Source organism: Delphinapterus leucas, chromosome 9 (assembly GCF_059928025.1).
Source record: "Delphinapterus leucas isolate spDelLeu-1000000601 "Yukka" chromosome 9, BTC_Dleu_Yukka2, whole genome shotgun sequence".
In the NCBI taxonomy this organism is placed as follows: domain Eukaryota; kingdom Metazoa; phylum Chordata; class Mammalia; order Artiodactyla; family Monodontidae; genus Delphinapterus; species Delphinapterus leucas.
In genome coordinates, this window is record NC_143137.1 from 58,906,802 (window position 1) to 58,920,627 (window position 13,826).

Consider the following 13,826-nt stretch of genomic DNA (forward strand, 5'->3'; position numbering starts at 1 on the left):
CTGTTCAGGAAAAATGGTTTAGCTGCCAGACTAATATCTCTGCACAGTAAGAGACAAATATCATCGAAATGAGATAAATACTTCCTCAAATGATTTTTTAAATGTGAACATAGAAAATGGAAACTGATCCTCCTTGAGGTAATTGGAAAAGGTCAACCATCAAGCTGCTTCTTAGGCCTTGGAGAAAAACACCCACTCTGAACAGAAGGGATAAATTGTGTGTGAAGGGGCTTCAATGCTAGGCTCACGTCCTCCGTGTGGTACCCCATCTCCACCTTTCCTCCGTGTGGTGTCCCATTCTCGACTCTAGGAGCCAGTCCTCAGTATGTCACACCTAATTACACCAGTATACAGTGTTGGGAAAACAAGTTGACCTTTGTCATTTTTAAAAACTTCTTTCATATTTCATGAGTTTCTATGTCCTTAGGTCTCTATGTGCTCTTCTTCTATGGATGCAGTATTTTCCCATGTGGCTCTAGGTGGGTGGTTGCCAGGACCACATTTTCTGCTTTGTCTTCTTTTCATAGCTTTGGTCTTAAACTTCATACAATTGGAAAACTCACTATAAACGCATCCACTGAGGTACTCATTTTTATCCCAAAGCAGAACTTTCTCAGGATTCCCCAATGTCTTCCAGTTACACTACTTACTTTCTTCCCATAAGGCATGAAGCCTTGATATAGTCTCCAATTTATTCCTTTTCTTTCACCTTCCATACCAAATGAACTGCCTTAATTCTTTTCCAACATCACCAAACTACAGCATTTTCTTTCTGTTCCCAGTGGCATCACCACTGAGTGCCTTCTTATCACCCGGGACCACGTTTCCACAAATCCAGTAGTCATTCCCACTTTGATTTAGTGCTTTGCCTGGATTCTTTGTTTAGTTACTGAACGCATCCGGCCTCTGTTTGTAGATCCTTTCTCAGTTCCCCTTTTTCTCCACCTCAGCTTCTGAGGCCCCACACATAGACTCTGGTCGCTCATTTGTCAAAGGGGGAGATTGAGACTCCATTCTTCACATAGTTGCTTCACTTTAAATGTCTCTTTGAAGCCGTCAGTTTGTTAGTAACTTTCAGTAATTCCTCATTGTCTACAGCATAAAGTGCAAGATCTTTAGCCTGAGATTTAAAGCCCTCTAATCATCTGGCCTTAGTGTACCTCTAGATTTATCTTCCACTGCTACTCAGTGTAAAACTTCTATTCTGAAAACCTGGCCTTTCAGGCATAAAATGTGAATTCAGTCTTTAGATCTTTGCATATATAGCGCCTTCTGCCTGGAGCACCCTCCTCATTCCTTTCTACAACTGAGTTCTGCCTATCCTTCAAGACTTACACCAGGCCTTTGGTTCTCAGCGAAACTTGCTTCATTTACCTAAACACATAGTAATCTGCCTATTATACTCTCCTGTCCCACTGATTATGTGAATTGCTCATGTTGGCTCTTATTACCTTTCATTCTTATTTGCTTTTTGTTGTGTATGTTCAATCTCCTCATCCTCTCTTTATTGTAAGGATCTGGCATGGTTCTGTGCTTCAAAAATGGTTTGTGGTTGCTGATAAGGATGTTGGCTGAAGTAGTTCCTGTGCCAGTTGTCAAGTCCTTTGTGGGCACCCACATAAAATTTTTGGACAACGAAGAAAGTGGCACCATTATCACTTTCACTGTCTTAAGGGGGTCTTCTTTGAGAGACCTCAAGGAATTTTATAAGCAGCACCAGGAGAAGAAAGTCACTGGCAGCACCATTAATGTGTGTTGGGGATGAAATACTCACATGCAGATAAGCAGGAATAAAACCCAGCAGGGTTGAATCTGGACCCAGTGCAGACATTCTTTTATTCCTTGGCCTTGACCTACTTTGGCATCTGGCCAAATAACTCCTTGTCTCTGGGAACATCCGCTCCTGGTGTTATCTGCTTGACTTCCAGGTTTCTTCCCTGCTCCAGAGACTGCCCATTAGTACAATGACCCCTTTTGTTTCCTGGCTTCTGATCCGAGCTCCTGACTCTGCCACCTTACGGCCCACACTTCTGCCACCAGGTTTAACCAGTGTATCCTCAACATTATAATTTCCGGTCACTGAACACTATGAGACTGCTATTCAGAGACCATTATTGAGAGTCTTCGTGATTCACAATTTGTAAAATTGGAAGAGTTTCTTAGATGCTTGGTATATACTTATTGTGGCTTTTCTTTGTCTTCATATAGGCTCTTGTACTGTGACATTAAAACAGAAATTCTAGTGTGAGGGTAGTCAACGTCCCAATATTGGTGATGGGTTAGAAGATGAATCATCCACTCTGATATACGTGCATCTTTGAGGATCAGCTGATGGCATCTGAAATTAACACAGCAGCCTCTTGCTTAACACTTTATTAGTCTGGAGCCAGATCTCCGATATTATTGAGTTCCCTTATGAGTCCAATAGAGATAGTACCGCAATATTAGTGCAGTTTCCTTCACTTATTTGAGTATGAAATGCAGGAACATCAAGTTTGCTGCATAGAATTCACTGTGGTCCGAAATTAGAGCATCAGAATATGAGTTGTATTGTGTCTAACTGATTCGGGAAGAATTTGATGATGCTAATGCCAGTGATGGATGACATGCTCAGGTGCTCTGAAGGCTTTCATGACCCCTGGGAAGCTCTCAGGTGATGAGGTGCCTCCTCTTGAATCTATCCTCCCACAGTCAGATTTGGCTACTGCTTGGGGCCCATGGGCATCACCAAGGAGCAGTATTCATGACAAAGCCTTTCTCTGCTCCCCTGCTCAATCTTGCCACTGAACATTAAGAAAAATTAAGCATGGTCAACTGGATATCCATAAGCAAAAGAATGAAGTTGAACCCCCCTACTACACATATATGGAACATTAATTCAAAATAGACCAGAGACCTAAATGTAAGAGCTAAAATTATAAAACTCTTAGGAGAAAACGTAGCTGTAAATCTTTGTGACCTTGGATTGGGCAGTGGTTTCTTAGATATTTCACCAAAAGCACAAGCAGCTAATGAAAAAATAGATGAATCGGACTTTATTAAAATTTAAAACTTTTGTACTTCAAAAGGCACCATCAAGAAAGTGAAAAGACAACCCACAGAATGGGATAAAATATTTGCAAATAATATATCTGATGAGAGTCTAGTATCCAGAATATATAAAAATCTTTTACAACTCAACAATAAAAAGACAAAAAACCAAATTTTAAAATGGGCAAAGAATTTAAATAGGCATTTCTTGAAAAAAGATATGTAGATGGCCAATAAGCACATGAAAAGATGCTCAACATCATTAGCCATCAGGGAAGTTCAAATCAAAATCCCAATGAGATACTACTTCACATAGACTAGGATGGCTATAATGCAAAAAGACAGATAATAATAAGGGTTGACAAGGATGTAGAGAAATTGGAATCCTTGTATACTGCTAATGAGAATGTAAAATGGTACAGCTACTTTGGAAAACAGTGTGGCAGTTTCTCAACAAGTTAAACATAGAATTACCATATAACCCAGCAGTTCCACTCTTAGATATATACCAATTCAAAAAGAATTCAATTCCAAGAGAATTGAAACCATACACCCACACAAAAACTTGTACACAAATGTTCATAGCAGCATTGTTCTTAATAGACAGAAATGGAAACAACCCAAGTGTCCACCAACTGATGGGTGGATTAAAAAGAATGTGGTATATCCATACAATGGGATATTATTTATCAATAAAAAGGAATGACATTCTGATACATGGTATAAAGTGATGAACCTTAAAACAAACTAAGTGAAAAGAAGTGAGACCCAGAAGGTCACATACTGTAATATTCCATTTATATGAAAGTAGAAGTAGGTTAGTGGTTTCCAGAGGCTGAAGGAGGGAGAGACTCCCAATGAGTACAGGATTTCTTTTGGAGGTAACGAAAAGTTTGTGTAATTACAAATGTGAGGTTATACGAGTTTGTGTATGTACTAAAAACCACTCAATTGTATACTTTAAAGAGGAGATTTTAGAGTATGTAAATTTTATTTCAATAAAAAAAAATGAAGACAGCCTTGATCTTAAGTCTCTGATCAAAGAGCTCTGCTTTTTGATCCTTGCCATCCCAAACCAACCCCCACACATATCTTTGTCGTGTCAAAATCATTTTCCTGGGCTTCCCTGGTGGCGCAGTGGTTGAGAGTCCGCCTGCCGATGCAGGGGACACGGGTTCGTGCCCCGGTCCGGGAGGATCCCACATGCCGCAGAGCGGCTGGGCCCATGAGCCATGGCCCATGAGCCTGCGCATCCGGATCCTATGCTCCGCAATGGGAGAGGCCACAACAGTGAGAGGCCCGCGTACTGCAAAAAAGAAAAAAAAAGTCATTTTCCTATTTAATTCTTAAAGGCAGCTTAACAGTAGTTTCTTTGAAATCTAGTTTTTTTTTTTTTTTTTTTTTTTAGCACTGCACATGTACGCATGAAACAGTGACTGCATATTTTCAGGTCACAGATGCAGTGACTTCAGAAGCTGAAGTTCTGTTGTTCATCGCTTTCAAAGGAATATAGGATTTTTCAAAAATAGGGACAAAACCAGAGTATCCCACTTTGGTAGATAAATCTATGCTTTGCAAGTATTTATTCTCTGTATTATTAAAAATAATGTTTAAATATTAACTGCATTTTAAAATGTCAGTAAGGTCTCTCTTAAAATTTCCTTCATCTTTGAAATGGGAGAAGAGCCAAAGAGTTTATATTTATTAGAATTCCAACTGCTATGTATATGCTTCTCATCCTTTTATTTGGGAGTAAGTCTGTATAACCCGTAACTTTCTTCCACGTTGGTAGACATCATAGACCATGATGAAGTCGCGTTTTGAGCTTCATCTTCCTTGGATAATGAAACTCTGCAAGTAGCTAGAAAAGTCACGCTAACCTTCTGGTGGATGGGCAAACACATTACAAGTAAACCAGAAAGGGGAATGGAGACAGTGATTCATGCAAGGGAGTTTTTTTCTTCTTGTGATGCATAATGTCTAACTGAGGGCAAGTGGACAAACCTGAGTGAATTAGACTATGCTAGTGGTGGATCATAAATCTCAGCACCATGAGCCCCGGCAAATAACCTTCTCAAACTTCAAATACCTTCCATTTTTGTTCTTTATCAAGACCTGATTTTTCTTTTCTGAAGAAACATTTCAACTTTGGTGCAATATGGCTTTGCTCAGCCAGCTTGCTCAGCCAAGTTGACAGGACCAGTTGGAGAGGAAGCCTCCAGGACTTTTAGTGGGGAGTCCAGCCCTGGCCCAGGGAGATGTGGGCCCCATGTCACTTTAGGACCAGGCCAGGTCAGCGAGTAAGGGATCCGTGGTTCCATTGCCCAGTGTCTCTGGGATCCCCTGCCTGACATTTTAGTTTTAGATCTAGGATAGACCCTTTTGCCAGGCCCTTAATATTTTGCACACTGCAGTCTGACACTCATCCTCTTACCCTCTCATCTTTGTTCACCTTTGCTCCCAGCCTGTCTCATAGAACTTTATAAGCTTGGTCAAGAGATATCATCTCCTCTCTGTGGGACTGAGGCCTCATCCTCTAAGCTGCAGGATGGAGAGGCCAAAGTGAATCTAGAAACAATGAAGCTTCTATGTCTACACTCTAATATTTCTAAATCAGTGGTGCTTAGCCTTTAGTGAGCGTCCGAATCACCGGTGGGGAAGGTGGGGGTGGGTAATTAAAACACAAGTTGCTGGACCCTATAATTTAATAGTAATGCCATGGCCGCCATGGCGTAGATAATTGAATTCTCAATTTACATTTCTGCATCATGGCTTCTTTCTCCTCCTTGCATTCTTCTCTTTTTCCTTCCCTTTCTTCCTCAAACATTTATTTAGTGCCAGCTCTGTGCCTGACAGAGAACTAAGCCCCGGGGTACAGAGATAACTCAGGGATAAATAAGTAAGTTTCAGTCAAGTCAGACATGAGAAGAGGACAGTGACATGTAACAGGGGCTATAGTGGAAGAGAGAGAGAGAGAGAGAGAGAGAGTGTGTGTGTGTGTGTGTGTGTGTGTGTGTGTGTGTGTGTGTGTAGTAACGAGGGATGAGCTTTGCAGGAGGGATGGTGGGACAGCAAGGAAGGTATCCCAGAGTCAGAACAGAAGAGCCTGCATGAAATTTAGACCCTAATTAGAAGGAAAAGGAATTAGAGTAGCATTAATTCTACAATACAATGTGGTTTCCCCCCCCCTCCTTTGCTAAGTAGTTTAATTTGCACCCTTGAATAAAAGAATTATGAGCTGGTAAGACTGAGCAAAAATAAGAAACACAATGCTCAGTGTTTGTACTTTTTTCTTTTTTTTAAAGAAGATGTTGGGGATAGGAGTTTATTAATTATTTATTTTTGCTGTGTTGGGTCTTCGTTTCTGTGCGAGGGCTTTCTCTAGTTGTGGCAAGCGGGGGCCACTCTTCATCGCGGTGCGCGGGCCTCTCACTATCGCGGCCTCTCTTGTTGCGGAGCACAGGCTCCAGACGCGCAGGCTCAGTAGTTGTGGCTCATGGGCCTAGTTGCTCCGTGGCATGTGGGATCCTCCCAGACCAGGGCTCGAATCCGTGTCCCCTGTATTAGCAGGCAGTTTCTCAACCACTGCGCCACCAGGGAAGCCCAGTGTTTGTACTTTTAAAGAAAATAACTACTATATATTTCCTCTTGTAGACATAGTTATATGATAATTCTGTCAGATGATAAAATTGTAGAAGTATCTTAGGGATGCTCAAAGTCTCTATCACAGGGCTGTATGAATGGATAGATCTTGGATCAACTGAGATGTGCAGACCCTAAGGCTGGCCTGGGAGAGACCCATAAGTGGGGACACAGTTGGAGAACACACCTAAGAGGAAGGTCTTTGCCATGGAAGGGCGCCACCTTCTGCCAGACTTTCTGGAACAGCTAGGGCTGGGAGCAGTTGTGTAGTACTCACACCACTTTAAGCAAAGTTTTGAAAACCGAGAAGTTAAAGGAAAACCGAATGGACTCTCCCAGGCAGCCAAAACCTACCCATGTGCCATACAAAGAAATTAGGAGTGTGATTCTTATGTTTTACTGTCAGAGATAATCTTCAAATCTACTGTTTTAGAAAATCAATTTAGAGCATTCATAAATCTGCCTTCTCTGATTTTTTGAAACAAATATAAGCATTATTATAATCAGTTAAAAAGATAGAAGTAGAGCCACCTACTATGTGCCAGACGCTAAATTAAGTATTTTATAAGTATTAGCTTCATTTAATCTTCATAACAATTTAATGATATATACCCATTTTATAGATGAGAAACATGAGGCTTAGAGGGGTTTGTCACTTGTCCAAAACTTTTACATACATACATCCAGCTGGTAAGTGACAAAGAGGGCGTTTGAACCCAGTTTCTGTATGAGCACGTGGCTTAACCATTATGCTATGCTTCCTCACTAGTTGGTTTCAACTTGCCTTGTGGATTATCAAATTACAGATCAGCTTCCCGTTGTCCAGTGCCTATGGCTGGTCACCCAACAAGATAGGCCTACAGCTTATGCTTGCATCTTATTAGCAAGAGGCGCTGGCATCCCTGGCTGCAGGTATAGGTATTTCTTAATTGGACTGTGGAGATCTTTGGGCCTCACACAGATGCCCATGGAGGTCTAAACTCCAGGGTGATCTCTCCATGCCGGGTGTGACCCCATTTTGAATTGGTGGTGGTACATTACCAGCCCATGTTTCCTTTCCATCTCTTTGCCTAAGATGAAGATGAACCTCTTGGGGCCTCAGAAAGATGCACCAGGCTATTAAACAGCAGAGGGGGCTTTGTCTCAAGCAGTCCTGGGGTGTCTAGTCATGTTTTCTTTTTTAGATGCTTCAAGAAAGACCCATTTCAGGAAGAAAAACATACTTCTTTAACCCAAGAGGGACTTAAAATAATACCTGAATTTCTTGCTTTGAAACCTTGAACCTTTTACCTTGTTTGGTAATTTTGTTTCTAGTATATTTTGTGTGTTTTCCCCTAATTCTGTGTGAGAAGGCTTGGAGGAAGTGCTGGGTCCCCAGCCTGACCCTCGTGTACGCTCTGTGGTCCAGACATCTGAGTGAGTGAGGCCCACATGGCCCAGGCCTGAGTGGAGCTTAGTGGGGCTGCAGAGACAGCCAGCTGGGCTTGTTTCTAAACCAGCCTTAGTTTGTATCTACTCTGTGCTCATCTTAGGTTTTACCTCAATTTTAGTGATTCATAGAAAGGAAGAAATTTTTGTTTTCCTAGAATGCTTAGGAAATTGTACATGGAAATTCCCAGCTGTGGTATGCATTTTCTTTCATTTTATTATTACTACTACTGAAAAAAAATACTGTGAGTCTGTGCCATTGCTAGTAATAATTTAAAAAGTAGTACGGAAAGGGTATGCTTCTATTGATCCTAGAGAGCTAGGGAATGTGGAATTGTGGCTAAATGGTTATGTTGCCTTTCTCTCTCAGAGAGACACACACATACTCTATTTCCTGGAAATTTTAAAGAAATATAGTAAAATATGTCTGATACTGATACTAAATCTATATACTAAAATAATGTTTCAGAAACTATTTTAAAATATATATGTGTGTAAATTGTGTACATATGTATATATAACATATACATGACATATGCATTATATGTATGTGGTACATAGACATTACCCATACTAATCCTAGTACTAAGAACTAGTAATATCTCCATTTTACAGTTGAGGAAACCAAGGCACAGAGAGATTAGGTAACTTATTCAAGATCACACACATAGTGGTAAGTGTGGGCTAGTCTTATGTGATTAGCGACCACTCTACTGCCTCCAGGAGTGGATGTTTCCCGGGTGACGCAGATCTGGGGGGTAACTCAGAACTCACCATTAAGAACCTCAGATAGGAGTTTGACTTGGTGGCAAAAACACTGGACCAGGACTCAGGCCAATGGAATTTTCTCCCTGGTTCTGCCATTTATGAGTTGCATATACTTGGGAATGTCTCACTGAATCTCACTTTCCTCATCCATAAAATGGAGATGGTGATAATCTGCCCAGAAGCTTCATAGCGGTGTCATGAAGACAGTTGACATGATGGATGTGAAAGACATCTGAAAATTATTGATGTGCTCCATAAATATTCAGAAAGGATTTTTTTTACATGGTCACGGCTCATTTGGGAATTCTAAACTAAAACTTTATCATTCTTAGCCCAGTACCCTTTTCACTCAAGTTGTGCTATGTCAGCGTATCTTTAAACAAATTCACATGCTGATCTGGATTAGTTTCTTTTCTGGAGAAATGGGAGATGTTATACTCCCCCTTGGAATATCATCCTCTCATTACTATTATAGAGAACAAATTACTCCACTAATCATCTCTTTTTTCTTCAGATTTGAGAAGCGTTACTTTGCTTTTGTCCCTCTTGCCTAAGGGACTAGAATCCTGTATTACAAATGAAAATTCCCTTTATAACCTTTAATCAAGAAAAATCAGAGTTGCTCAGAATGGAGGGGGTCTCATTTGAAGTGGACAAGACCTGGTTTTGCAGATAGAAAAGGTGAGGGTCAGCCTGAGGGACCTATCTGACACCACCCAGCAACACAGGGGCAAAGTGGGCCAAACCCCAGTGTCCAGACTTGCAGCCCAGGGCCAGTTCAACTTCATGACGCTGCCCCTTGTACTGAGAAGCTGTGGGTATTTGGGGTTTGTTTGTTTTATTCCTGATAGATCTTCTGCAAGGAATGCCTTCCCTCTCTAAGCGTTTGTCCTTTGTTACTTCTAGACGGAGACTGCATAAGCTGGGTGTGTCGAAGGTTACCCAAGTGGATTTCCTGCCCAGGGAGGTAGTGTCCTACTCCAAGGAGACCCAGACTCCTCTGGCTACACATCAGTCTGAAGGTAAACTATGTCTTTTGTTCACTTTCCATATGATCTCTGGAGAAATTGCCAGGGAGTTACAACCTTCTTGTTGATTTCATATCTTACCATAAGACATCTTCACAGGACACAAATATAATGACACACCAAAAGCTTAAGTCTCCTTTGACTCTGGTTTTGGAAACGCTGGAGAGGAAACCCAGTGGTATTCCTCCAAAGGACCCATGAACTTTAAAATGGATAACTTAATGAGGCCACAGTTTGTCAACACTGTGTGAGGAGGGGGAAAATCACCAAAGGATAATGTAATAGAAACTTCTCTGAATTTTATTGATAAGAAGAGTGTACATTAAGATTCAGCATTTGCAGGAGTCAGCAAACTGTAGCCAACCACCTATTCCTCAAATTAAAGTGTTTTGGAGTACAGTCATATCCAGTCCTGCGTGTCTATATGACTGCTTTCTTGCTACGTGGTAGGGTTGAGTACTTATGACTCACATGGCCTGAAATCTTTACTGTAATCTGGTGCTTTTCCGAAAAACTTTGCTGACCCCTGACTTGCTTTGCCAATTCAGATGGCAACACGCTAGAATTTCTTACCACGATTTAAAAAGACTTTCCATGCGATCTCCGTGTGGGTGAATGGGAATTCACTCCATGCCTCCTTCGTGCATACCCGAAAATATCAAGTGGAAAATGTATGTGCAAATCCCAATAAATTGTGAAAATACACTAATAAGAGAAGTTGAAGCTAATCAATCAAAATGCTTCCTAGAAGTCAAAAATTACACCAAAGCAAAATTACTCCAGAGCAGAAGCAGGAGATGTGTGCACTTAAAATAGGATAAGTGAAGGTTGCATTGTTAGAGAATATAGCACTGTTTTTATAGCTAAGCAAATTCTCTTTTTACTTTGTTATTTTATTGTCTGGTGTGGTGAAGAGGATGTTAGCATTCTGGGTTCATTGTTGTTGTGTAGTAAATACTGAACAAAAGCCATGAAAATGAAAAATGATTCGCATTCTGTGCTTGGTTTACAGCATATATAAGTCAGTACACTTTGGTTTGTGCAAGTTACAGAGCTTTCAGTTTTGGTTTTAAACACATAACATCAAAAGACAAGTGAAATTGGATTCCTTGAAGTAGAGCGCCGTCTACAGGCCTTCTGAAAACCTTTCTTGGGTAATGCTGTCTGGCTTGGTGATGAGTCTTTGGTAGCAGGGCCTCTGGTTTTCACGTGATGAGAAATGAATTTTAGAAGCAAACAAGTAGCACCCTCTGGTGGTGAAATTTTAAACCAACTATTTCAATGAACTTGAGAACTGTATATTAATGTGGCAGAAAATACAAAGTTAGAAAAGCCTTTGGGAGTTCACCTAGTCTATCCTTGGGCCTCTAGGCAGATCAGGAAGATCATTAAAAATAACCTCGTCACCCAACCAAAACATTTGTTTGAGTTAATTTGCTGCCAGAGGTATTTGCAGAGCTGTAGCCTGAGGTATGTTTATTTAGCCCCAAATTTGACCCATAACATAAAGTTATACAACTGAAATAGGAGAAGGAGTGAATTATTTTTTGGAAATGTGTAGACTTTAGATATTGGAAATGGTACAGAAATATTTACAAGGGAAGATAAATTAAGGATGAAAAGGCATCAACTCTAAACTTTTAAACTGGAACACATCAAAAGGAGAAGCCTGGGCATTCCATTTTATTACTGCAGAGAGAGCTTGGGAGCCCTCATTATGCTGTGGTCCAAGCAGCATGAAAGAAGGAATTTATTTCTCAGCTCTTGGCAGAAGTTCTTTCTGTTTTGTTAACAGGACTCACAGAGGGTTTTTATGGTGATGGGTGTTTTGATGGTTCAAATTCCACAATACAGATTTGAACTCAAAGTGAGCTACCGTAGCTCTAGACAGTAAAGCAATCCCCGATGGGCTTAGACAGGAAGAACTTTGGATTTGAGTTCAGCAAATCGTCCTCTCAGCACAGATGATTCCTTGACCTCTGGCTGCCCGGTGTCGTCCAGCCCCTGGCTGACGGGGGTGGGTGCCCCATGCTTGCCTTTCACCTGCTGAGTGAAGTGGGGAGGCTCTACCACGTGGCAGGTTTGGATTGGCTTCCAATTTGGGAGCTTGGGCCATGGCAGTGTTTTCATGACAACTGCAGCCGTTTAGGGTCAGGAAACAATGAACTACTGAATTTCATGACACAATGAGGCTCTTGGATGGATAATACGTAAAGCTGTGGTGCGGATAAGATCTGTTTTAGCTCATTATTGCCCACGGTGTATGAAGGAACGCTGATTATTTTTGAAGTCATTATGTGACTATGGAAAATTTAACAATATTCAAACTGTTGATCTCAGAGCATTGATCTGTTCTACATCTAATGGAGTTCTTATGCATTCAGTTTTTGACATGTTCTCATTTTACTCTTGAAAATGAAAGGGAAGGTACTTTGGACTTGCCCAAGCTTAAGCTTCTCTTCTCCACTATGTACTATAATGAACGTTCTCTTAATTTGTGATCGTAATGACCTGTTATGTATGAGAAACAGTCCAGAGAATGATTTAAGCCCTGGAGATTTAGGAATGAGGTCCACACAAACACTGGTTTTTCAGTGCAAGTTTAGATCTTCCCTCTCTGCTTAGGTCATTAGTTGCAGAGAAAGAAGGTTGAGAATAGGTAACAATGATTTGGGGAGCAGGATATCTCTATCTCCAAAACACATTAAACACGTGCTTCTTATTCCCAGGTCATAAGAAAGGAAAAAAATAATGGTTCCCTTCCAAACTACGTCTGCTTTGTGTTATTAATATCTCGCTGGACTGACCGTGAGGTCCTGAGGTTCATTAGGAAGCCAGTCTTCTGCATCTTTATTATAGTGGGAAAGTGACTGGCCCATACTAGGCTCCCAACAGATGCTGTTGAGTGACAAGGATGAGGCTAGACATCTTAGAAATGCCAGGTTCTGCAGTGACCCCTAGGAGAATGAGAACTTCTTAACTTGCTGGAAAAATGTAAGCCAATCTGGAGGGAGGAGGAGGAAACTTACATAACCTGTTGATCATTTGAAGAGTTCTCTGATCTTCCTCTTCTCTTCGTGATATCTTTTTTTTTTTTTTAATTTATTTATTTTGCCTGCGTTGGGTCTTTGTTACTGTACGCGGGCTTTCTCTGGTTGCGGCGAGGGGGGCTCCTCTTCATTGTGGTGCGTGGGCTTCTCATTGTGGTGGCTTCTCTTGTTGTGAGCACGGGCTCTAGGAGGCGGGCTTCAGTAGTTGTGGCTCACAGGCTCTAGAGCGCAGGCTCAGTAGTTGTGGCGCACAGGCTTAGTTGCTCTGCGGTATGTGAGACCTTCCCGGACCAGGGATTGAACCCATGTCCCCTGCATTGGCAGGCGGATTCTTAACCACTGTGCCACCAGGGAAGCCCCCATGATATCTTATAAATGGGAACTTAGTGGCCCCGTGTTGGCCACCCGCCTCCCTTGACTTGCCTTTTATGCCTTGTTTCTTACATCCAAGAGAGACCAACCCACTTGCATTTTCCAAGGCACCGTGCAGCCTCATGCCTCCACAGGCTTGTACTTACTGTCTCCCGCCTGGAATGCCATCTCTCCTGTTTGCCTTCCTTCCAGACCAAAACCAAGGGACAGCTCCTTGGTAGTTCCACTTATGGTTGACGTCTCTCCTCGTACCATGGGCATAGTCCATCTTCCCCTTATCAAGCTATTATTTAATTTATTTAATATATTTAATTGTTATTTAAATGTCTTCCTTTTAGATTGGATCTCCTTGAGGGCAAGGTGTGTGTGTGTTTTTTTTTTTTTTTTTGGCAGTACGTGGGCATCTCATTGTTGTGGCCTCTCCCGTTGCGGAGCGCAGGCTCCGGACACACAGGTTCAGCGGCCATGGCTCACAGGCCCAGCAGCTCTGCGGCGTGTGGGATCTTCC

The 13,826-nt window shown here is 41.6% G+C and overlaps 1 protein-coding gene across 1 annotated transcript in view; it reads left to right on the top strand.

Moving 5' to 3' along the window:
- Positions 1–13,587, top strand: part of LOC149748416 (cytoplasmic dynein 1 intermediate chain 1-like) — a 97,592-nt gene extending 84,005 nt beyond the window's left edge. The window contains exon 5 of the mRNA XM_089917653.1: positions 9,775–13,587. Within this exon, the coding sequence (XP_089773779.1) occupies positions 9,775–9,964 (190 nt within the window). The 3' untranslated portion in view covers positions 9,965–13,587. The remainder of the gene's footprint in view (positions 1–9,774) is intronic.
- The last annotated feature ends 239 nt before the right edge of the window (positions 13,588–13,826 follow it).